We start from the raw sequence: 26,055 nt of genomic DNA, 5'->3' as shown, positions 1-26,055 counted from the left end.
CTGCTCCCCTACCTGCCCCTCCCCCCTTTCCCTGCCCTATTGCTCTGTGCTGGCAGGTTCTGTGCATGCTGCAGCTTGTGGCACTGAGCATTAGGGCTTTGTGAAACGGCATTGTTCCGCTCCTTCTTCAGTTTCGAGGTCTGGATAGAACAGTGTTTTGTATCGAATATAATTTTGAGTCAAAACAACCTCATTGTTTTGCTTTGTCGAAACAGCGAGGCTGTTTTGACTGTTTCGCCGGACCATGGAACTGGAAAAAGGAACTCAACCCAGCTGGGCTGAGTTCCCAACCCCAGCTGGGGACTAGATCATGCCGGGGAAGGGGGGGTGGTGAGGCAGCCCAGCTGAACTGACTTCCCATCCCTAGCGCTATGGTCAAAACATTTCGACTTTTGAAATGTTTCGACAAGCCTCATTTTGTTTTGAGGCTATTTCGACGGCCTTTGTTTCGATTTTTCTGTTTCAACCTCAAAATGAGTCGAAACAGTGTCAAAATGAAACGGTTGTTGAAATTTCGCACAGCCCTACTGAGCATAGCCCCAGCTTGGCTCCATAGCAGCAGCAGCACAGCCTGCATGGCTGCTAGTGGGGCTGGCCTGGGGCTGTGCTCAGTGCCCCAGGCTAGAATGGTAGCCATGACAGGGCAGAGCAGAGGCTGGGTAGGATTGGCAGGCAGGCAGCAGGGGGCAGGCACAAGTACAGCGCAAGTTGCTTGACCTCCCCACACCACCTGCCTCCCCACCTGCAGCATTGGGAGGGATGAATTAAAGATAACCCTCTGATATTTAGAATCTATGCATGAAGAACTCTTAAGGATGAGAGGAGAGACTGAAGGAGCTAGGCCTGTTCAGCTTGTGGAAAAGTTGCTTAAGAGGGGTCATGATAGCAGTCTTCAAGTACATGAAGGGCTGCCATAAAGAAGAGGAAAAGCACTGTCTCTCTCTTGCTGCAGAGAAGAGGATGTGGATGAATGGCTTGAAGTTGCAGCAAAATAAGCTTAGATTGGGTATCCAGAAAACGTATTCACTATTAGAATAATGAGGCAGTGGAACAGACTGCCTAAGGAAGCTGTGGACTCTCCATCATGAGGTGTTCAAGAAGAGGTTGGACAGCCACTGGTTGGGGATGATTTAGGCATGGCTATGCCTATGTTCTACTATGGGTGGTTATTTCCCATGATATGGGTGAGTATTTCCCAAGCTTCTGGGCTTTGCTAGTTCCCTCCACTGCCCCTTTCTGTTACATAGGTCAGGGTGTTTTTAAGCCCATTTCAGAGGCATTGGGTGTTGGTTACAACCAAGGCTGGGAACTTCGAGTGGGGTTTGCCTGTGCTCCTGTTGGGACCAAAGCTAGAGATTCCTGGCTAGAGGGTCTTGCCCCTCTGCTCAAAAGCAGACTGATCACCATATCTGGGGTCAGGAAGGAATTTTACATCATGGTCAGATTGGTATGGACTGTGGGGTTTTTGCCTTCCTCTGTAGCAGCGGGTGTGGCCCTCTATCTGGGATCTCTTGAGCATATATTGACAACATTTCATAGAAGCAGGACATTGGCTACTGTGGTTCTGCTTTTATCTATGGCAGGCTAGGGTATTAGGTCTGTGTTGTCAGGGTTGATGACAGTGTTATATACAATTTAGATTATGGTTTGTATGGGATGGTTGGGATAGGGATGACCCTGCTTCAGGATCTAGGGACCTTTGGAGGTCCCTTCCAGCCCTACTTCTCTATGATTCTATGATAAATTTTCCTTGCATAGTATCTAATTATTGGGTGTCATCTTAGATTTGAGTAAATACAGTAGCATTAAACATGACTGAGAATCCCAGCTCAGGATAGTCTAGCCTGGTGCTTTTGGCTGCCTTCCAAGACATGAGATGTGGGTTTTGGGGGGGGGTGGGGTTCAGGCAGGCAATATAATCCAGGTCTGCCATATTCTGGCTGAATGAACTAACCCAGTAGTGCTCAATCTCTGGCCTACAGGGCTCCCCATGGATCTGGAAATTTGGCAGTAGGGGAACAGTGGCTATAGAAGCTGTGGGCATCACTCCTCCAACAAGTTCCCAGATCCAGGAGGAGCCCTATGAGTTGGATGATATGGCCCCATGCCGCATCACCCCTGTGGACCAGCCACACTAGATTTGGCCTGTGGACTGACAGTGTGCTACTCATTCAGCCTTGATTCTGGAAGCCTGAGCACCACTAATCTATCTGGTTAACTACTAGACTAACTCCTGTGCATGAGGCACTTCCTGGATGGGGTATCTCACTCCAGGAGAAGGTTCAGTTGTGAATTCCAGTTGGAGATGAATGCCAAGCTCTAAACTGCAGGGGTGAGTTTAAGTCCTTGTGAAATGTAGGACTTCAGGTTCATTCTTTTCTCAGCATTTCCTAGCAGCTCCCCACTTATCATTTAGGGAACCTAAATCCTGCAACACTCAAACTTAAGTCCCTGTTGTAGATCCAGTCCTTAAAAGTGCATGCCTCTGTTTTTTGTTTGAACTTCTAGTTTTGTTCAGGTTCTTCTTCACTGCTAGTAGATTCTTCTCCAAATAAGTCTCTTTCAGTAGAACTTACAGGTGCTTTAGAGCTGGATGTCTTCAAAGTGATAAGAGCAGGGCTGTCGCTCACCCCCAGAAGAATAGTTTTTCTGTCCAATGCTACTGTTAGGCAGGAGATTTTGCTGTCAGGTGTAAAGACTGACATTACTGTGCAACTGTGCAAGTCCCATAGGCTTACCTCACCTAAAAATTAAATAAATAACATAATTACTCTGAAAGCAGCATTTGTTTTTTGGAAAAAGACGGAAAATACTGTTCCTTTCATGACCAGCAGCTTTTATTATTGTGACTGGACTCTTGAAAGACTGAAGTTTTCTCTAGAACCATTCTATTAAAACAATTCCACTAGCTCTGACCAGAAACCAGGTTGGCTTTGTAAGGGGTTGCATTTTCATTAAATGCAGTGATCAAAGCATCCTATTTTCAGATTAAAATATAAAAAGTCTTTGAGCTTTTTTGTCAAAGTACACTACTGGAATAGAACCTCCCCAAAACTTCTGGTTTGACAAAATTATTTCCATATCCCATCTCTCCCTTCAAAAGAATGGTAATTTAATTTTTAAATAGTGTTATAAAGGTTTGTTGGTTGGTTTTGGTTTTTTTGGGGGGGGGAGGGGGCTTGGGGCTTTTCTGAAGTATACATTGCTGCAAATGGATAAAATATTTATTCTGTTTTATTCCTAATGCATCAGCATTACTTACTTACTTCCCAAATAAGACAGACCCTAAAAGAATAAATTTAAATTACTTGTATTTCTTCTCTTCAACATTATATCCCCTGAAATAAGGGATTAACATTTATTGGATAAATTGAAACTGCAAGAGAATTAAAAGGCCTTTTAATGGTATATTTAGTTATTTATGCAATTTATATATTGTCCTTCCCAAAGAAAGGCCCAAGGCTATTTACAGCAAGAGGACAGGACAACTTCAAAGAGCAACTAGAAGTCAAAATAAAACAGACCCACTAAATGATATTTGGGCCGAGTTTTTCAAATGAAATCTGGATTCTAAGTAATTACCCCTTTAATTTTATTGGAAGAACATCATTTAGATAAGGTAAGTTAACCTCCTTGTGTATTTAAGCCTGACCCTGCAGCACAGACTGGCACTACTTGAGCTATCAGACTAGCTGGCAACAGAATGCAGCTGTTTTTCGGAGGAGGAGAGCCCAGCCCAACTTTCTCTAGTCTCATATTGCATCACAGAAGGCTGAGTGCTTGATAAGAGCCCATCTCATTTCTTGCCCCTTGTAGCATAAGATTTTTAAATGGGCAATTGAAACCGTATGCTACATTCAGGGTCTGGCTGTCTTCTCTTTAATGATCAATCAGATGGAGATGAACAGAGAACACCTTTCTTTCTTTCTTTCTTTCTTTCTTTCTTTCTTTCTTTCTTTCTTTCTTTCTTTCTTTCTTTCTTTCTTTCTTTCTTTCTTTCTTTCTTTCTTTCTTTCTTTCTTTCTTTCTTTCTTTCTTTCTTTCTTTCTTTCTTTCTTTCTTTCTTAAGTGTAGAATAAATTAGACCAGCACTAAGCAAAGAATACCCAGATCTCTAACTCCTTGTTTAATATGTGGATATTCTGGTGCTGTTAGTTTCCTTGCCCTTCTTGTTATATTCCCTTTTCTGATTTTTGACATGCCTTTTCTTTCTGCCTGAATGTAGATGATAAAAACAGGGTCTTGGAGTTTGCTTTCTTTTTTGTGGTGAGGCAGCTAACGCGAGACACTAGCATAATTTTCTGTTTTTTCTCTTGAATTGTATGTCCTCCATTGTATAAAAGTGAACCCTTATAGAGCGGCCTGTAGGTGAAGCAAATTTAGATTACATTGACATATACATGAGAGAAAGTGTTGCCCATTACTGCTTAAAAAAAATTATTTTACCATATAAAAATTACCAATGAAACTGCCAGGAGTAAGCTATGGCATTGCATGGAATTCATGTCAAGTTCATTTTAAAATTAGTATTTCATTTGTACCAAAGCTGCAGCTCAAGGACAATAATTGCATCTTTAAATTGCTGCACTCCCCTTTTGCTGTACAAGTTCTCAGCTTTATTACCTCCAATTAATACAAAGAGTGCAGTTAAAAGTAGGTAGAGTGTGTATCTGGTTTTCATATTTATCACTCAATCCCAATTGTAGTTTTTTGGGGAAGGATGGGGAGGGTAGTTTTGGGCAGAGTGTAACAGGAGACTAATGCAAGTTTCACATACCTGCAAGCAGGACTGCTTTTGCACCTCCTTCCAACACTTGCAGTTTGCTGTTCACAGTGAGATGAAGGCTTTCATAACCTGAAATAGCCTTGTGCCCATGTTCAAATGGATCCCAAACTTTAATCCTAGGAGGAGTCGTCAAAAACATGCTCAGTCACTTCTATAAAAACAAGACACTTAAAGGTAAGTAGCACCTTACTATTAACGATAATAAGGTATGGCCAATACTTCTAGCTCCTGGTAGAGTCAGTGACTTACCAGAGTTAGCTATCAGCACAGTTCAGCTATGGATACAAATTAATCCTCCTACTAATGGCTTGTGGGGCATCTCTGAAAATTTGAAAAACTAAAATGTTGATTTAGTTGCATTTCAAACAATTTAGGATTTTTATCTGTAGAAAAGTCTTTGTGATCAGTAAAAAGCTATAAATAGTAAATAATACTTTAAAAAATGCATAAGAGTGACTCATAATCTATTGAGGACATGCTGGAGCAGAGACATGGAGCTAAATTCAATTCCACCTATTAGATGCTCAAGTACACTCCTATACCAATTTACTCAAGTCCCTGCAAAACTGTTGAATTTACTTTTCTAAGCCTCTTTATTTTAGGACTAATTTGGATGAAGCACTAAGGAGGAAGACCTACTCAACTCTTAATCAGGGGTGACGTGTATCACAACCAAATTAAGTAGTGCCCATGTCACAAACAAGTAAAACCATTCAAAGCAGTTTTTTTTTCTGCACTAGGTTAACTAAGGGTTAACAATAATGATAGTAACTGCTTTTTTTTTTTGCTGTGCATGTCAAAAAGAGATTTATAACTACGACACTAACTAAAAATAAAACTTAGCCTTCTGTGCTATACATAAATCATTATAACTGGTCAAAAAAACCAAAAAATAACCCTGTGAGATAACACCCTAGCAAAGACCGCTAGATAATTGGCGATTCTAATTAAATTTATGACATGACAAAAAACAATTGGCTATTACACAAATAAAACTCGTCTTCACTTCCGTGAAAAACGGGAGACCTCCACACACACACCTAAAAAAACCTCTAAACGTATGCGTAAAAATAACTGACAAATTGATCGCTTGTCAGTCTCCCCCGTCTCGACCTTATCAAACATAAGTCAACGACCTACCGGCCTGATTTTTTTTTTTTTCTCCGTTTATCTGCCCAACCAAAAAACTCTTATACAGACCGACCTATGACCTACAAACCTTAAGCTATAACTAACCAAATATCTCTGACCTCTGCTATTCACCACCTTGACGGCATAAATAAATAATCTTGCTTTACAACCGATAAGCGTCCGCCTAATTAATTCCACTCCAAGCATCACAAATACCCGCCTAACGGCCTTCTAAGGCCCCAGACCCTTATCTGCCCGGGTGGGAGTCAGGGAGAGCTGCTGCCCTGGGTCCCGACAACGTGTAGGGGGTGCACCCCCTGAGTGTGGCGGTGCACTTTGTACAAAAAGGTGTCACTGTTGACACTGGCGGCAGTGATGCCTACAGGTGGCCGCCACTCACCACCCTGCCGCCGACACCACCAGCGGCATCTGCGGGTGGTCGGCAATCCCCGCTGGATGCCACCAATGTTGCTGGCAATGGTGCTTGCCACCACTACCCCCCTTGCTACCAACAGTGCCAGTGGCATCTGCAGGAGCTCTCCTGCTTGCTGCTGCCACGCTCCTGCTACCACTGCCACCATGCCCTCCCAGCCACTGGGGGTGTGCGTCGTTCATGCTCGTAATAATAGTTGTTCTCAAACTTGAGAAAAGTGTAATTCTATTGCACTCTATATGCCCAACTCCATTATGTTACTTAGTGGACACATCTACACATGCATTAATGTGCCTTTTCTAGTGTTCATTCAGTTTAGTACCTCTGTGAGGTACTAAATTGATGCACATTAGGCTGTGCTAATGCGCAGGGGTGCATTTGCATGCTTTTTTTACTGATGCTTACTGCGCAGTAGACTCTTACTGCGCATTAGTGTAATGTTACATTTTTTACGTGACACTTCAATGTGCAGTAAAATAGTCAACTTCACATTAAAGAGCACATGTAGATGCACCCAGTATGTTTAATCTGTCCCTTAGTATTTAGTGCAATTTGTTTCCTCAATTCCACTTGTTAGAGACAGAAGTGGTAGCTCAATCTAGATGCTGTTAATTCTGTAAAACTTGATTCATTAATAATATTTAAGGATTGTTTTGAGGGTGTTCTGCTTAGCACCCTTACGCATTAATGTGGTGAACGTAAGGATGCTTCAGGGCCATTCTTCATAATACATAGTGACTTCTGATTATCATGCTGCAGAGTACCAGTCATTCTGAACTCTGGTACAAAACTAACCACTCTATTCCAAGTACACAGGCCCTGACCACTTAAACTAAAAGTGAATCTCTGTGTTGTCATGTCTCTGTACCCACTATGATTCACCTAACAATGCTGCTTCTGTCCTTTAGATAGCAGAGTATTCACAGACAAGCCACTTTCTCATAAAATCAACGCATTTTAAATATTTTTCTTAGTAAACCCTCTTCTGTCTCAATGTATGTGTTCAGACTTTTGCAAACTCTTAGATGATAACATGATAGTACAGAATGTGTGAAAAGTGACATTAAGTGTTACTGTATTTATCTAAATTCAAGATAACCCCCAGTACATGGATTCTATACATGGAAGATGTATATGTTTATTTTTCCATGTGTAATTATTGGAGAGTAATCTTAAATTTGTTCCACCCACCACTGCAGCATGGGAGTCAGTAGCGGAGCAAGCAGTGTAGGAGTCAAGTGTCTGCAGTGGGGGTAAGAATGGCAGGGGGTGGCAGCAGCTGCAAGTCCAACTCTGAGCCTGTGCCTGGGGTGGGGCTGGATTTGGAACTGCAGCAGTTGCCTTCACTCTCTTCTGTACTCAAATTTGACACAAAGGTTTAAACATGCACGCAACCCTTGTTTTGGATACGAGTAAATATGGTAATTTCTCTGTAGAGAAATCCTGGAGTGTCCTGACTACCACACCTTGGTGGCAGCAGTGCCATTTGAGGGGAAGCAGTAGGGGTGCACCAATAAAGGTATTTCTGGGTTGATACATATGGCCAATTATTAACCAGCCATATTGGCCAATACTGATCTGATTGTCAATATTCAGCCTGGCAGCTTGGAAAGCAGCATCTGGCTGGTAAGTCTGTTGGGGGAAGGAGTGTGGGGGGGCAGGAAGGGCTGTGGGAGGGGGCAGATTGAGGCTCCCCGTGGTGAGGGAGGGAGTGGGGCTGGGGCAGGTGCTGTACAGATGGGGTGAGCTGTAGGATGGAGCCGCAACTTGTCGGGGGGGGGGCAGGGAGTGAGGATGACTTCTGCTGCTGTGTGAACCCCCAGGGCAGGCTGTGGTCAGGCCAGGTGGGACAGGGTGGGTGGCAATGGCACTGGCACTGGAAGGTGGAGGTGGAGCTATGGGTGGGGAGCTATAGCCACTTCAAAATTTGCTGTAGGCCCCCTCTCCTACTGCTGTCTGCCCCCGCCCACTCCAAGCACAGCCTGGGCCCAGCTCCCCCACTGGGAAGATGCCGATGCAGCCTTCAGCCCTGAGCACATAGTGGCAGCCTGCCCTCACTCCGTGTACAGATTTGGGGCATGCATGCTCCCTGTGCCTCCCCAAGGGATGTGCACAGTGGCAGGAACTGCCCCCTGCACCCTCCAGACAAGACACAGCTCTGTCCTGCACCCCATCCTGTCCCAGCTGTGCAGCACCTGCCCCAGCTCCAGCCCCAGCCATAATCCCTCCTTCACCGCAGGGCCCTTAATCTGCCCCCCCCACCACCCTTTCCCTCCCCATGCCCCTCTCCCTGCACAGACTTAGCTGCTAGATGCTGCTCTCCAAGCTGCTGGGCTGCACTGCTGGCTACATGCATGGTGCGGCTATGCAAGTGCATGTGACACTTATCAGTGACATAATCGGTCACATCAGCCAAAAATGGCCAATTGTCAATAATACCAATGTTCCTTTTATCGGTGCCAATATAGTATGGACTGATGTATCGGTGCACCTCTGCACCCAAGTCTTAGTTTTTAGCAAAAAATCACTAATAACCAAATCTACCTTGCTTTTACTGATATGTCCCCTGTGCTACCTGGAATAATTTGAAGTGGCACAGTAGTGAGTATGCAGGTAGATTTCAAAGATACAATGAGGGTGGGGTCCCCAGAATCCAATCCCAACTAGCAGGGGCACTGTAGGGTCCCTGGAGTCCAATCCTTTTTGGGCAGGGGAGGCGCAGAATCCCACACTGCATCCACCTGGCCAGGATCAGGTTTTATAACCCTCCGCTGCCTCTGCCTGGCCTCATGGGGCTGGGTCCCATGGGGGCTAGGGTGACCACCCATCCTTAATTGGGCAGAACAGTACTGAAATGGGAACATCAAGTTCTAGTCCCAGGCTATGACTCCAGAATAGCATTTGTCCCAAATTTGCAGCATTGTTCAGGGATCCGGGTTTCCCCTTGCAGGTGGGCAACAATCCAGCCTGCAAGAGGCTGCTGGGAGTGGGACATGGGGCGCTGCATGCATGTGCGCACCCACACACATGCACATGACTGGGAAAGAGCTGGGTGGCCTGGAGAGGACTTCCTTGCAGGTAAGTTTATTGGGGGGGGTCAGAGGAGGCATGGGGAGGCAGATCAAGGTCCCCACAGTGAGGGAGGCATTGGGGAAGGGGCTGGGGATGTTGCCATGCCAGGGCAGTGCATGGGGTGGCCAGGGCAGGGAGTCGGACTGCTACAGGTGGCTCATGAGGGGGCACAGGGCATGTGGAGGGGGGGTGGCTCCCCACTGCTGCATGCCATGCGCCCCCGATGGGGCAGAATGGGGGGCATGTGCCTCCCCCCCAGAACTGTGTGCAGGGTGGATGTGGGTTGCCTGCTGCAGTCTTGGGGCTTCCTGACCCTGACCCCAGTGGTGTGGAGTTTTGCTGCCTGCTGCTGCCAGGTGGTGCATGGCTGGCACAGGGCTTCCAGGGGAAGGACACTCATGCTGTCAGCAAGGGGGGCGGGAGGCGGGCAGCGGGCATATGTCCTGTCTTCCAATTTGGAAAAGGTGGTCATCCTAATGGGGGACCACCTTTACCCAGCCAGGACTAGGCTCTGCTTGGGTGAAGGCAGCATGGGGCCCATCCCAGCTTGTGGGGGTGGCATGGGGCCTGATTGGAGCCTGCAAACTGGCCCTGCATCATTTATCTGGCCCACAGGGCCCAGACTGAGCACCACTTTCCCATTGATATCCCCTCCATATAGCCAATTCTTAAGATTAGTGGAAAAGCTATTATAAGCAGAAATCCAGGTTTTCCATTTCCCACAGAAAAATGGAGAAAATGACAGATTTCCCATTTTTATCTGAAAAAACACAAGTTTTCCCTTTTAGCAGAGAAACCTGTGGCTTTCCCCTTTTTGCAAAGAGCTCTGCAGGCTGACTGAGTTCAAGCCTGCAAGAGCTGGTTGCAAAAGGGGTGGGAAACCCCCACCCTTGCCTGGAGGGGGAGGTTCACACATGGAAGTTGCTGCTGCGCCCTGCACTGCCTTCCCATGGTCAGCTGCGCAGCTTCGCGGGCACGGCAGCAGCGCGCGCGTGCCACCTGGCTGGCCAGCGGGGGGGGGGCTTGCATGTGACAGCTGCCACCTCTGGCCATAGTTCTATAGGCAAGTAGGGTGGTGGTGGCAGTCGCATGCTGCCCAGTTGGCGGGTGAGGGGGGGCTTGCACATGGCAGCCACTGCCATACTACTTGCCTGTGCATCCATGCCTGTAGATGGGGGGGTTCACACACAATGGCTGCTGTCAGGCCCCATGCTGCCTTCCTGCAGCTGTCTGCATGGCTCCATGGGCATGGCTCCATAGGCAAGTGATGCAGGGTGCGCCAGCCATGGTGGCGGTGCAGTAGCAGCCACTGTGTGAGAGCCCCTCCCCCCCAGCTGGCCAGCCAGGTAATATGCAGCTGCCACCACCCCGTGCTGCTGCTGCTGCTGCGCCGCTTGCCTGCAGAACCATGGCCATGGAGCTTGCCCGTGGATCCGTGCAGCTGGCTGTGGGATGGCAGCGCAGGGTGTGGCAGTGGTGCGGTGGTGGCCACCGTGTGCAGCCCGGTCGTATGCAGCCACAGAGGGACACCGCTGTCCTTGCCCCCCTGGCCCTGATCCTGGCAGTAGGCACAGAGACATCCCTCCCTTCTTGATCTCCCCCACCCCTTCCCCCCACACACACTTACCTGGTGGGGTGTGGGTCTGGGTCTGTGTCTGTGCCTGCATCTGGGGGGCTGTTGTCGGGGGGAGTGAGGGGCACCAGCAGAGCCAGGGAAGCTGTGGGGGGCCTTTAATTTTAATAACGGATTTTGGATTTCTTATTGGAGAATTTGCAATTTTATTTTTTTAATTTTTTATTGGGAAAAGCCAGGATCCCCGATTATGTTTGTTTAATTGGACCCCTAGGCACTCTACAAATAGGTAGGTGAGGTTGTCTTTGTCTCTCAAGTCTTAGTGCCTAAATGAATGCAGACAAAAACAGGCACAACTACATCTGAATCTTTTAAGTTGGGAGCTATTACTCATTTTAGCCATATTGCAAGTCCTACAAACCCGTATTAATGTGGCATCCTATCTTACTGGAAGATGTCTGTATTTTTAGCAATGCTTGAGTCTTCAATGGAACCACAAGTGAGGAAGGGCCCACAGGCCCAGGCCCTTGGACTCTGACACAGCTATAACCTTCTTCCAGGGAATGAGGGTCTATGCATCGTAGACAAGATCTACTGGCCATGTCTCAAGCAGTTTATGGGAAGCAACTGAAACATGGGCGGATCCAGAGATTGTGTAGTGGGGGTGTGGGGTGTGACTAGACCACTATGATTCCTTGGCATGGTGTTAATACCAATAAGATTGTGTAGTGCATATCCAGTGTGGTTTCCACTGCCTACCATCTGCACCCCCTCCCTTTTTCAAAATCCTAGATCCACTACTGTTGAAACACTTGTTTTTTTTCACAATATTTTGCAATCGTATAAAAGATGATTTTAGCAGTGAGGTGAACTGTGAAGTAGCACATCAGGTTGACTAGATGAGCAGATTTGTGATCTGAAGAGAAACCAGAGTTATGCCGACTTGACTTGAGTAACACCCAGTAAGGAACAGATCCAATAAGATTGTTGTACTGCTGTTTCTCCTGGTGATATATTTCACTGTCTACTCAACAAATAAATGGCACATGTAGCTGTTCACTGCCTTTTACTCCATTATAGCCCAGCCTGAAGAATCATTAAAAGGGGTTTGCTCCCTCATTGTGTTCTGCGTCTGTAGTCATGAATATCTGCAGGACAGGATCACAACAGAGCGTGCTCAGAAGGACAAGACAAATTGGGGAACAGGGTAGGGGATCTAGAATTTGAGTAAATAACCCTACCTGTCACTTATGCAGTTAGCTGTTGCTATGTAAATGCTATTTGCTCATTTAAAAGGGAACTGGGTTTGTAGCCACGTGCTAGTGTTTCCAAACACAATTTTTGAGAAGTTTTGAAATATGTAGTTTCTTGTGAACTGGATATTTGATATTCAAGCAATTAAATGTGGTATAACTGTGATTCCTCTGGGAGCCAGATGTGACCCTCATGAATTTCATCTATGCCCTTGTCACTTTCAGCAGGGCTGTAGAAAACCACTCAAAGTTCAAGCTGTATAAAATGTAGCTGTCTAATCGGTGATTTTGTGTTAAATAGAAACTCCTCTAATATCTACATAACTTCCAGGTGCAATTCATTGGACATGGCTGGTAAATCTTTCATACTTTAGGTCCTTTATCTCTTAGAGATTGCCTTTCTCTTTGTGCTGAGCCTGTAATAGTTAAGAGCAACAGGGATACCTGACCCAACAATAATACCTTTATTCAACAGGGAGCGGGGCAGAGACACATCTAAGCACTTGTGTGCCCTGGGCAGCAGTGGCTATTTTTGTCCCCCTGTTAAGTTAGTGCCTGAGGCTGGTGCCCTGTTCTCCCCAGTAGTTATGCTACTAGGGATGGATACTTCCAGTAGAGGGGCCAGAATTTGGCCTATGTACACTGTGTGGCCTATATAGTGAGCTGTATCTAGAAAAGAATGAGGAGGTTGGGAAAGAAGCATGAATTCTGTAGACTGAGGAGTTTCATAGATTTCTTAGACATTAGGGCTGGAAGGGACCTCGGAAGATCATCGAGTCCAGCCCCCCGCCCAAAGGGCAGGAAGTCAGCTGGGGTCATAGGATCCCAGCAAGGTAAGCATCCAGTTTCATCTTAAAGGTGTTCAATGAAGGCGCTTGAACAACCTCCGGTGGCAGGCTGCTCCAGACCTTGGGGGCTTGGACAGTAAAGAAATTCTTCCTTATGTCCAGCCTGAAACGATCTTGTAGTAGTTTGTGACCATTCGACCTTGTCATCCCTTGGGGCACTCTGGTGAACAATCGTTCCCCCAGATACTGGTGGTCACCCCTGATAAACTTTTAGGTGGCCAGCAGATCACCCCTGAGCCTGCGCTTTTGCAGGCTAAAGAGCCCCAGGGCTCTCAGCCTGTCATCGTAGGGTCTGCTTCCCTGACCTCTAATCATGCGCGTGGCTCTTCTCTCGACTCTCTCAAGCTTCTCCACATCCTTCTTGAATTGTGGAGCCCAAAACTGGACGCAGTACTCCAGCTGCGCCCTCACTAAAGCCGAGTACAGGGGGAGAATGACGTCCCGGGATTTGCTTGAGAAGCATCTATGGATGCAAGCCAGCGTTTCGGTCGCTTTACTAGCCGCAGCATCGCACTGCAGGCTCATGTTCATCTTGTGGTCAATGATGACCCCCAAGTCTCTTTCTTCCATAGTGCTAGCCAACATAGCACTGCCGAGCCTATAAGGATGCTGTGGGTTTTTCTTCTCAAGGTGGAGAACCTTGCATTTATTGGCGTTGAACACCATCAGATTCTCGTCCGCCCACTTGCTGACCCTGTCCAGGTCAGCCTGGATCATCCGCCTGTCTTCTGGTGTGGATGCTTTGCCCCAAAGTTTGGTGTCATCTGCGAACTTGGCCAGTCCGCTTCTGACTCCAGTGTCCACATCATTAATGAAGATGTTGAACAGTATGGGTCCAAGGACAGAGCCCTGAGGGACCCCACTGGTCACAGGACACCATGATGAGTGACTTCCATCAATTACTACCCTCTGGGTCTGACCCCGGAGCCAATTTTCCAGCCAGTGGATCGTGGAGGACCCAAGGTGACAATTGGCCAGTTTCTCCAAGAGACGATCATGGGACACCAGATGGAAGGCTTTTTTGAAGTCAAGACATATGACTTCAATCTCCCTTGTCCAGGTGATAGGTCACCTGGTCGTAGAAGGAAATGAGATTGGTCAAGCGAGACCTACCCACAACAAACCCGTGCTGGCTATCCCTTAAGATGTTGGCGTCGGCCAGTCCATTAAGGATGGCCTCCTTAATAAACTTTTCTAAGATCTTCCCTGGGATAGATGTCAGGCTGATGGGCCTATAGTTAGCCGGATCTACTTTCCTCCCTTTCTTGAAGATAGGCACCACATTGGCCTTCTTCCAGTCTTCGGGCACTACACCAGAGCGCCAAGAGTTTTCAAAGATCCACGCTAGAGGCTGGGCTATGATGCTCGCCAGCTCCTTGACTACCCTGGGGTGAAGATTGTCAGGGCCGGCTGACTTGAAGGTATCCAGCCTCTCAAGGTGTTCCTTCACGAAGTCAGCATTAATGGAGGGCAGGGGATCACCCTCACCCGGACTTCCCAGCCCTGTAGTGGGCATGGGCGTCCCATGGGGCTGATGAAAGACTGACACAAAGTACCTATTTAATAGGTTGGCTTTTTCCTGGGTGTCAGTTGTCAGTTGCCCCATCTGGTTCAGCAGGGGTCCAACGTTGCCCCTGCTTTTCCTCCGGCTCCCCACATATCTGAAAAAGGACTTTTTATTGTCCTTGATGCTCAAAGCTAGCTGGAGTTCAGTTGCAGCCTTGGCTTTCCTGGTCAGCTCCCTACAGGACCGGACCAGTGCAGAATAATCCTCCTTGGAGGTGACTCCCATCCTCCATCCTTTGTAGGCCTTTCTTTTTAGCCTCAGGAGGTCTGCTAGGTCCCTGGAGAGCCAGGGGGGCTGCTGTGCCCTCTTGCTGCCTTTCCTCCGAGATGGAATAGACTTAGTTTGTGCATTGAGGATCGCTCCCTTGAGGAGCAACCACTCTTCTTGAACTCCCCTCTCCCTGTGGTCACAGTCCCTTAGGGCCTCACTGACAAGCCTCCTGAGCTTGTCAAAGTCGGCTTTCCTCAAGTCAAGGACTTGCGTGTTGCTGACTGACTTGCCAGCTTTTTGGCGGATGGTGAAGGTGATCAGCTCGTGGTCGCTGTCACCCAGCTTCCCATCGATCACTAGTTCTTTTAATGCCATTCTTTACATTTTCATAATTATTGGTTACCTTTCTATATATTTTTTTAAAAGTATAGGCAACCTGTATAGATCAAAAATATTTTTGAAAGGAAAATCTACATACACTAGAAGGGATGGGGGGATAACGGCCATAAATTCATAGATTCATAGATGCTAGGGTCGGAAGGGATCTCAATAGATCATCGAGTCCGACCCCCTGCATAGGCAGGAAAGAATGCTGGGTTCAGATGACCCCCAGCTAGATGTCTATCTAACCTCCTCTTGAAGACCCCCAGGGTAGGGGAGAGCACCACCTCCCTTGGGAGCCCATTCCAGACCTTGGCCACTCGAACTGTGAAGAAGTTCTTCCTAATGTCCAGTCTAAATCTGCTCTCTGCTAGCTTGTGGCCATTATTTCTTGTAACCCCCGGGGGGGCCTTGGTGAATAAATCCTCACCCATTCCCTTCTGTGCCCCCGTGATGAACTTATAGGGAGCCACAAGGTCGCCTCTCAACCTTCTCTTGCGGAGGCTGAAGAGGTCCAGGTGCCCCAGTCTCTCCTCATAGGGCTTGGCCTGCAAGCCCTTAACCATACGAGTGGCCCTTCTCTGGACCCTCTCCAGGTTATCCACAACCCTCTTGAAGTGTGGCGCCCAAAACTGCACACAGTATTCCAACTGTGGTCTGACCAGCACCCGATAGAGGGGAAGTATCACCTCCTTGGATCTGTTCGTCATGTATCTGCTGATGCACGATAAAGTGCCATTAGCTTTCCTGATGACTTCGTCACACTGATGACTCATGTTCATCTTGGAGTCCACTAGGACTCCAAGATCCCTTTCTGCTTCCGTTCCACCAAGCAGGTCATTCCCTAGGCAGTAGGTATGCTGGAAATTTTTCTTCCCTAGGTGCAGCACTTTGCATTTCTCCTTGTTGAATTGCATTCTGTTGTTTTCCGCCCATATGTCCAACCTGTCCAGGTCTGCTTGTAGTTGTTCCCTGCCCCCTGGCGTGTCCACTTCTCCCCACAGTTTTGTGTCATTCGCAAACTTGGACAGAGTACACTTCACTCCCTCATCCAAGTCGCTGATGAAGATATTGAAGAGTATCGGTCCAAGGACCGAGCCCTGTGGGACCCTACTGCCCACACCCTTCCAGGTCGATACCGACCCCTCCACTACAACTCTCTGGGTGCGACCCTCTAACCAATTCGCCACCCACCGGACTGTGTAGTCATCCAAGTCACAGCCTCTTAACTTGTTTACCACTATGGTGTGGGATACCGTATCGAAGGCCTTCCTGAAGTCTAAGTATACGACATCAACCCCTACTCCTGCATCCAGGCGTTTTGTAACCTGGTCATAAAAAGAGACTAGATTAGTCAGGCATGATCTACCTGCTATGAACCCGTGCTGGTTCCCCCTCAGCATAATTTGTCCTACCGGGCTCTCGCAAATGTGAGCCTTGATAATTTTTTCAAAGACTTTGCCTAGGATGGAGGTGAGACTGACTGGCCTATAGTTGCCCGGATCCTCCTTCCTCCCCTTCTTGAAAATGGGGACCACGTTGGCCCTTTTCCAGTCCTCCGGGACCTGGCCCGTGCACCACGAGTGTTCGAGTATTACTGCCGTATGGTAATATGGCGGAAGAGATATGTGGGAAGAGATCGCTGCAAGCAGTTGAGCAATGGTCTGATACAGCAATCCCTGCAGAATCATTTGCCCATTGGATTTTCAGAGCTGACGGAAATTAGATCTGTCCTCCGAATCTATGCTAGGTGGTGGTGAAGGCATTATCTTCCTTCTGTAGAACTAAACTTCCCTTAATGCCATAGTCCTAACTACTGCTTAGAGGTACAAGTTTCAACTTCCCAGGGCGTCTACAGAAGACATTTGCTGCACAGTTGTCTAATTAGCTGTGCAGGAAACATCTCACATATGCATGTGCCATGCTATTAGGCTGCAAAAAATGAATAAACTCTGCAGCAAGGTTGTACTCAAATACAAGTACTATCCTACTGCAGAGTTATTTACTATGCAGCAACACGTGTGTAGACACTGATGTGGGCATAAATTGCACCCAGTCAGCCTAGCCAGCAGGGGGCCACACTCCTGCCTGCTGCCTAGCCACTTGGCTTGGCAGCTGAAGGAGCATTGTGGCCCAACCAGCTCCTCTGTTGCCCAATGCAGCCACCTGCTGCCTAGTCCTGACTCCCTGTGCTCCCTGCCAGCCTAGGGCTGCCCCCAGACCCTAAGCCACACTGCTGCCACCAGTTGAAACCCAGGGCAGACCCCCATGCTGGAGCCTGGAGCTCCCCCTGGCTGCTGCAGGGGGCAGAGTAGGGTAGGAGAGGCCCTTGCCTAAACTGCTCCTTCCCAGCTCAATTTGCTGTTGTCCTAGATGCACATTGCTCAACAGGTTATTCAGTTCCATTAATTGCATGTGTAGACATGCACACTGTGTCTAGACAGTAAAAGTACTTTAGGGCAATGACAGACATGCAGGCCCGCACTCTAACTCATGGTGCTTTACATAAAGTGCCATGAGTTAGTGCCCCCTGTGCCTCCACCCCCCCCCCAATGGATGGTAACCTGTTGGGTTGGGGGGGATCGAGTTCCACTTTGGAGCTGATGGGACCTGCCTGCAGCCTGTCTCCCCTAGTGATGCTGCCCCCCCCTGCTCCAGTGCTGTCTGCAGGTAGGGAGTGGGGAAAAAAGGAGGAGGAGCGAGCTGCTGGCTGGGGTTTACCTGGCCTGAGCTGGAGGAGGCAGGCTGGGGGCATACAAGGTGTGGAGGCTCTAATCCACACCCCCAAGCTCAGACTGGGCAAACTTCAGCCCACAGATCACTCCCCCTCCCCTCTCCCTTCTTGCAGACAGCACTGGGGGCAGAGCATGGCTGGGCTGAGGCAGCCCAGCCCTGATTACATAACAAATTGACCCTAGGGAACAGAAGTTCCCTATGGTACTCCAAATTTAGAGCATCTTCATCTAATGCCTCACTTGAGGGTTAAGTTGTCACGCCGTCAGCCACTTTTAAAACGCTCTGCAGCCATGTACATGTATCACGGTACAGCTGTAGAGCACTTTTGGGGAGCTGATCATGTGACAACTGTAACTTCTGTCTGTACCCTTAGTTTCATGGTGCTGAATTGGTCGCCGAAGACTTTCAGGTTTTTCTAAAGCAGAATGATTACTATCTACTCTACCTGGGGATATCTGTAAAGCTTTTAGGTTGGTAGATATTCATTTTAGACACATTGTAAAGAAAGCACAGATGTGATGAAAACATCTGCCTCAAGAACTGAAATATTTTTCAGCTTAAAATATGACCCTTTAATGATGTTATACATGATTCCCAACAAAACACCCAACTCATTCTTGACAAGTGGCAAACCTCTTGCTAATCTCCTGTTTAGAACACTGGCTTATTCTGATGATCTGAAAATCTGAACAGAATTTCCAGAAATTCTCTTTTTCATCTTGAAAATATATTCTAGTATCTGCCATATGTTCACCATAATTTCTTACCATAGAAGATATTTTAGTTCTTACTTATTTGGTTTAAGTGGTGTGGGAAAGGAGTAGGAAGAAGTTGGCCCTATTAGCAGAATTTTGCAAATACAATTTAAAGCAGTTATTCCAGATATGCAAGAGCCAGGCCTAAAATCTACTTACTCCCCATTTGTATTCTGCTGGATTCTTTGACTAGCATCAGTCCAGGTAGACTGGGAAATAGACAGCCCTGCTTTTCAGTCCCTTTCTCCTGAACATCATGGTGTAGGAGAAAACTAGGCCTATAATTGTACTGCAGGTATAAAGAAGCTATGATATGTTCAGGAGCATCTTTTACCTGTTTTCCACCATGACACCAAAAACAATCCGACTGGCATCGTCTGTAATGGCCACACAGCACACATTTGGCTCATTTTTTAATTGCTTTTTAACCTAAAAATGAAGGGGGAAGAAATTATTTTTAGTAGCTGTTTCTTAAATATTGCTACTTGTTTTACTGTAGTTGTAAGTCATATGTTTCTAATGAGTACTTACAAGAATACAATATGAAAAAAGTTGTCCAATAAGGAATATTTCATTTTACATGGTTTACTACAATCATGTTACTTCAGTGTAAATCTGAGAGAATTTTAAGCAGGTTTTCAGAATATATCAAAATACTATATATCAGATTTGAACTGTTCTAACATTCTCAGAAAACAATTTATTTATGTTTCATTGAAAAAGTTTAATCTTTTCTTGTTTGCAAATTGCTCATAAAGAAGCTGGCAAAGTGGAATCTGTTCATGTTTAGCAATAGTTTGGGTGATCTCAGAAACTAATCCTTGCTCTGAGATCATTGAAGAGTCACATGACTCAAACATTCACAAATACCATGTTTACCAAAATTCAAGGTAACCCCCCCAGTTATTAGATTCTATAACAGTTATAATTTTCCATGTACAGAATCTGCTTAATGGAAGGTCGTCTTAAATTTGTACCCCTCACTGCTGCGGTAGGAAAAGCAGAGGTGGATGGCAAGAGGCCAGACCCCTGCTTCTTGCTCGCCTGCCTCCCATCACCTGCCCCTTGCCCCCACACTTCTTGCCTCCAAAGCCTGCTTTCCCCACCCCTTGTCCCTGCATGCCCCTGTGTCTGTCCAACTCCCCTGTGCTTGCCCCCAACTCCCTGCCTACCCCTTCACCCTTACTCTTTCTGCAGCTCTGCTTCAGTTCTGGGGCAGTCAGCCACAGTGTCCCAGTCCCAGTCTCAGCCCTAGCCCTGCCCAATCAGAAGTAGCATCAGCTCTGCCAGGCCAGGTTGGGGCTGGAGGGACCAGAGCCAGAGCAGAAGGTAAGCAGAAAAGGAGCAGGCAGTGGGGAAGAGCAGGGGGTAGGTGGCAGGCATAGGCACAGGGGCAAGGAGTGGAAAGGCAAGCTGCAAGTTCTCCCATCCCCACTGTTCCCTCCAGGGGCTGCATGCCCCTTTCTCTGTCAAATGAACCATTCTGGCCTTGGCCAGTACTTAAATCCAAGATGGAGCTCCCCCTGACACGCCCACGCCCACGCCCACGCCCACCCCATTCTGATTTGGGGAAAAAACCCTCATCTTGATTTTACTTAAACACAGAAGTTCTACTTTGACAATGTAGAGTGTTGCTTTTACAGTCTTTTATAGAATAAACTATTGAAAGCTGCCAAAAACCATGTTACCTTTCCAGTTTGTAAATCCCACAATGTGATATAGCTGATTTTCTCCTCATCACTGTAGTTGGAAAGCACCAGGTAGTTGCCAGCATAGGTCAAAGCAGCATTGTGTAAGAAGAGCATAGATGTCCTACTTTCAAGTGTATGGAGGTGGGACAGGGTTTTCAAACTGAACACAGAAAGGTGGTGTGCATAATACGAACACACTATTACCTGGGAGAAGAAACATCTCTGATATTTCAGTCACATGTTTAAATACCTATCTATATTCAGACTTGTTACAATCTTTGTTTCTGTTTTAAACTTTACTTGGTTTTAACCAAAACAGACTATGACACAGATACTTTTGGAGAAATGTTGTTTCTTTAGAAATATTCTTAGCATATTTTCCCCCTTTTGAGTGGGTGGTAGTAGTAGTGGTTAAAAGAAAAGAAAAGAAAAGAACTCTATAACATTGTTTAAATGACTCTCAGTAGTTTTCTGCAACTGAGTTTCCCATAGAGTTCCACATATAGACTTATTGTAGTGACCAGCTTCTCTAAAAAGGATGCTAATCAGTTTCTCTATTGCCTCAATCATGAAATGACTGAGAAATCAAACCAAATCCTTTCACAATGGCACATTAGGCAGGCCTGGGAACAGTAAACCAGTGTGATCCTGTTCATTATAAACCACTAACAGCACAGCAGCAAAACAGCAGGGCTTACTAATTAATATCCTGGATACTTTTACAGACTTAAAAAAAAGAATTTTAACTATAATTCTCTACGTTTAGCTACAATTGTAATATACCCTGCTTACAATTAAAAACCTTGCTCTGAAGAATATAGCTGCCGCTTAAAAAAAAAATAATTATCACTGTATTTAAATGCTAAAAACCAAGGGACATCCCACAACCTTATGCAAAATGGATATTTTGCTTAGTTATTAACATTATTGGGCTCTTTTCTGAAACACACTTGTTTATGTCAGGCTATTCCTGTGGAGCTGATCATGACGGAACCAATAGAACAACAACAAGGTAAAAGGGGAGTCCAAGAAAAAATAAAGGGAGACAAAGATAGTAAGTTCAAATGGTTGTGAAATTCTCCTGGGCCTTACCAAATGCATATATTAGTAACCAGAATAAAATCCTGAGGTTTAAGAACAATACTTATGTTTGTTAATTTTCTATTGTGTTGCTAAACAACTTTATCATATCAAATGATGAAATACCTTTTGCTACATCAAGTAATACTATTTGTATTAATTAGCATGATAGCAAAATACATTATCTGCATTCTAGTGTCTGCAGTACTAGATGCATTAAAGGTTCAGTTTCAGCTCAAGGACTTTACAGTTCTGAATTTCAATCCTACAACTGCTTTTACAGATGTAAGAGCTACTAAAGTAAATAAGGCTACTTGCAGAAACGCAAAAAAGTTTCAGCATGTTTAGGCCTGAAGTGTAATTACCAAACAGGCTTAATTAGCTCACCCTTAAATTAAAACACTTCGAGAGTTTCAGATGAAAGGTACCACATAAAAATGCAAAGTATTATCATTACATATGTACATGTCATTGCATGTATACTAATGTCATTGTTCCAGTCCTCACCTTTTCATCTCCACTGAGCAGGTACTCATCAATAGCATTATATTTCTCATTTGCAAGCTGCTGTAGCTTTCCAGGGTCCTCTCTCAAATTTTTGTCTGACCTCCTTTTCTTTCCTTTCTTACTTTTAACATGCCTTCCCTGGGGGGCCTGAAGTACTAAAACAAAGTTGATATGAAGAACAGGGCTAGGGCTACTGTAGAAAAATCTTCATAAGAAAGATTGTTAGGCAGCAGTCTGAATCTATCTGCTGACCACATCACTGAACAAAGGTCCACGTGGGGAAGCAGCTAATAGGGACTCACTATGGACAAAAGCCTTAAGGTTATTCTGGCCCATTCTCCTTCATCTCTGCTGTATTTCAAATGGATGTTACTCCTTTGGTCATAAGTAACTACCGTACATTAGCTGTGGTGAATTCAAAATTATCCTGCATTTACTCAGAAGTTAAAACAGCAAAGCTGAGGATGTTATGGTGCTACTTCTGTTCTCATGATAAAAGATCATTTGATTGAGAGAGCAAGTTGGAGATATGTAGGCATTTTAAAACATATTCCCCAGTAGCATGACAAATAATTAGCCAAGAAAACAACACTGTATTCTGTAAACAGAAATAAAACCAAGATATGTAAATGACCTAAGAGCCCCATTAGGAGCCAGAGAGTGCCTGTGTGGAGAGTCCACCTTGTTTAGATTAATCAATATCAACTCTAGGGCTTCCCAGAGGAGCTAATAGAGACACTCTGACAAGGAAAAATTCTCAAGGCTCATCATCCTGAGATGCATAAAAGTCCTTTAGATAACACCTCTGGCTTCCTGATAGAGAGCCCATGAGTTCTCTATCTTGGGTTTCTCATAGAAAGTCTGCAGCACATGTAGCTATTTCAGGGACATTAAGAGAGTCCACACAGGTTTCCATGCATGACGATCCAGACAAATTAATTTTGTCTGAATAGGTCCTCAAGTTTCAAACTCATTATCACAATCAATAACAAGCAGCAGTTCCTATTTACTGATGCTAAGCTTAACAAGACCTTTCATTTGGGCATATCATACATACACAAACTATTATAGTATTGGTGAGAAATTCTTGTGAATCATATCTATAGCTATGTAACAAAATGTATTTGTCATACCTAGCTGAAGTCTGAGACTTGCTCCAGTATTAAACCACATGACACAAATTACATTCAAATAACGTAAGGGGCAAATGGTACCCTTAAGTGACACCGAGGGCAGGGCTGAGCCCCACTCCATGCTAAGAGGAGTTTTGACTGGTGTTGTATCAGGAGTTATTGAGGACAACCAATATTGCTGGACCACTGTGGAGCATGGTGCAACATGAATCTCTTTGTGACTGTCTACTATAAAATAGCCATAGCTGTGGCTTCACACCTCCCTTGGGGCAATAAGTGCTGGTTCTTGGAGGAAGTCACTTTTGCACAAAAAGTTCTGGAGGCTTTTTGCTTCCTCTCCAGTTTTCTCTTCCAAGGCACGAGATAGGCAATTTAGCCTTACAGGTATGAGCAAAAACATGACATTGTCACCTGAAGATTATGTGGCATTGTGTCTTTATTTCATTTCAATCACCTACATTTCATTCTCAAACATATGACTCCACTCCTCTGGACAACACCATTTCATTTGTGGCACTAGAGCCTTAATTAAGTGAAAATGAGGCATTGCTTACCTGTGGCTCCCCTTCCTCTTTCCCTTTTGAGCAGCATATCCTTGTATAGGTCCACAGTGTCCTTTGACACAAGCTGGCCAGGCAGAATGGTTTGCAAGGGAGGTTTGTCTTTATACTCTGGCCTTATCCGCTCCTTTATAAATCCACTTTCCAAGTTCCAAATGATCATATGGTCTCTGAACAGATAGGAATATACTCTGACCTCACATGAACCATACTGCGTTGGGATTAGTAACAACAGAGCTTTTCCAAACCATCCTCTCAAGCCACACAAAGTTTAGAGTAGTGATTCTCAACTAGGATGTCTTGAGAGCCTTTCAAGGGTGCCACAGTTTGCCATGCAATGTTAGCACTGTCACATGCACAAACACGATTCACAAGATTAACTCAAGTGATTTCAAAGGGGAATCCATAGTATTAAAAACATTCTGACCTGTTGTGGTCTTTTTGAGTTCTCTACAACAGAAGAATTGCTCTATTATTTCTCTGTAGTCAAAAGATGAGTGAAAGCTAAAAGCTGACATTTTTTCAGGGGTGTCTTGAACTTATCAAGGGGTGCCTTGGATCTAAAAAGGTTGAGAACCACTGGTCTAGAGACACCTTGCCCAGCCAGGTGAGCACATAGAAGTTGAAGTTATACCTCTCTGCCCATTTCACATTCAGTCTTTAGCTTTATTTAGAGGCACATATCCTAAACAAACAGGTGGCATTTTAAAGTAATATCAAATTAGGGATGTCATGTTTTCTGCTTGTGTTACCAGGAGGTCCTGGAGATCACCCTGAATCTCTCTATAGATCCCACAACCTCTATTTTGATTGATGTGCTGGTTTTGTTCCACTACACCTATTTTTCTGGTAAGGCTCAACATTAGCTCTTTTTCTTCTAGGAAGCCATTTTAGCAAGTTTTGTTGTGCAAATGAGAGATTTAGTTTAAGGGAACATAAACCTCCAATCTTTGTTGCTTCTCTCAAGCCAGTAAGGTGAGGGAGTAGTTAACCATAACACAGTTAGCCTTAAGTTTCTAAGAGCAGGATGTTTCCCATTTAAAAAAAAAGTTTTTAAAATCAGTGGAAAAAGACAGCCAAATAAGAGGCCAAATACTGCTGCCAGATAAACCCAAGCTATCTCACTGATGGCAATGAGATATCATGGATTTAATTAAGGACAGAAATTGGTCTATCATATTTACTTCTACAACTCTTAAGCATTTGATAGCTTTTAGGAGAAAATGCATTGGGGCTACACACTAATGAAAATATTTAATCATTATCACTTACAAAAAGGAAGAGTTGGCTGAATTACGGTACCAACAAGCCTTCTACTTGCATTTAGTTAACTGAACATATCATGAATACATAATCTGGGTTAGCTGAGACATGTGAAGCTTTTTGTACCACCTTTCTAGGAACCAAAATAACCTCTTACCTGTTCTCAGAGAGGCCAAGTAACAGTTCTCCCTCAAGAATCTTGTACTCGTGATTTTGGCAAGGAATGATGTAAAGGCCTGTCTGTTTCTTTACATATTTCTTTTTCAGAAGGTCATAAATAAGAAGGGTCTGGAGAATCATAAAGGAAACCAAGCTGTTTGCTTTGTATAATGAATAATATCAGTAAGCATTTCTTACTTGCTAGCTTCAAGTTCAGTGCAGGGGGTGTTCAGCCCCTGGTCCATGAGGCAAAGCCAGCCCACAGAGCCAGAGCATCTGACCTACAGGACTCCCCACGGATTGGGAAATTTGTCTACTCTTCCCCTGCAGACAGACTTTCAAGCCCTGCATAGCTGAATCAGGCCTGGGTCAAGCTACTGCCATGTGGTGGGATTGGACCCTGAGCATCCCTGCCCTGCACACCAGATCTGGCCTGTGGATGGGCTTGGCACTACCCATCTGGCCTGTGGGGCTAAAAGGTTGGGCACCACTGAGTTAGTAAGTAACTTAAAACACATGTGAATGCACATGCACATGCTCACAAAATTTGAATAAAGCTGTGTTTAGTACCTGAAAAATGGATAGTGGAGGGTCTGTAAAGGGAGCCATCCCCTTGTCTGTCAGGACAAAGAGTTTCATATCTCTAACCAGCACAATGTCTGTGTTCTCCACCAGCCCTCTCTCCACTCTTACTGCATTGCCTTTGCACTTTGATTTCACTATGTTCCACACTGTAATGGCTCCAGGACTCAGATTTCTGCATACAACATACCTTCAAAACCAAAAGAACACCAATCACCATCACCTTACTGACATTTCAGTCTTTTCAAGCAAAAACACATAGCAGATAGTTCCCAGAGCTGAAATCCTGATTCTGTTTGGTTAATAAGAATCCAGATTTCACTTCAGATATTTTG

General features: G+C 45.4%; 1 protein-coding gene across 1 annotated transcript; it reads right to left on the bottom strand.

Moving 5' to 3' along the window:
- Positions 1-8: 8 nt before the first annotated feature.
- On the bottom strand, positions 9-25,910 carry LOC132248559 (uncharacterized). The gene is made up of 8 exons (XM_059721844.1): positions 25,709-25,910; positions 25,137-25,267; positions 23,711-23,886; positions 22,024-22,178; positions 20,434-20,640; positions 19,080-19,174; positions 4,778-4,902; positions 9-2,743 (listed from the first exon to the last, which is right to left on the bottom strand). The coding sequence occupies exons 1-8, from the start codon at positions 25,775-25,777 to the stop codon at positions 2,505-2,507; spliced, it is 1,197 nt and encodes a 398-aa protein (XP_059577827.1). The 5' UTR covers positions 25,778-25,910; the 3' UTR covers positions 9-2,504.
- Between the last annotated feature and the right edge of the window lie 145 nt (positions 25,911-26,055).

This window comes from Alligator mississippiensis, chromosome 2, assembly GCF_030867095.1.
Source record: "Alligator mississippiensis isolate rAllMis1 chromosome 2, rAllMis1, whole genome shotgun sequence".
Taxonomy (NCBI): domain Eukaryota; kingdom Metazoa; phylum Chordata; order Crocodylia; family Alligatoridae; genus Alligator; species Alligator mississippiensis.
This window is presented reverse-complemented; position numbering and strand designations above follow the sequence as displayed.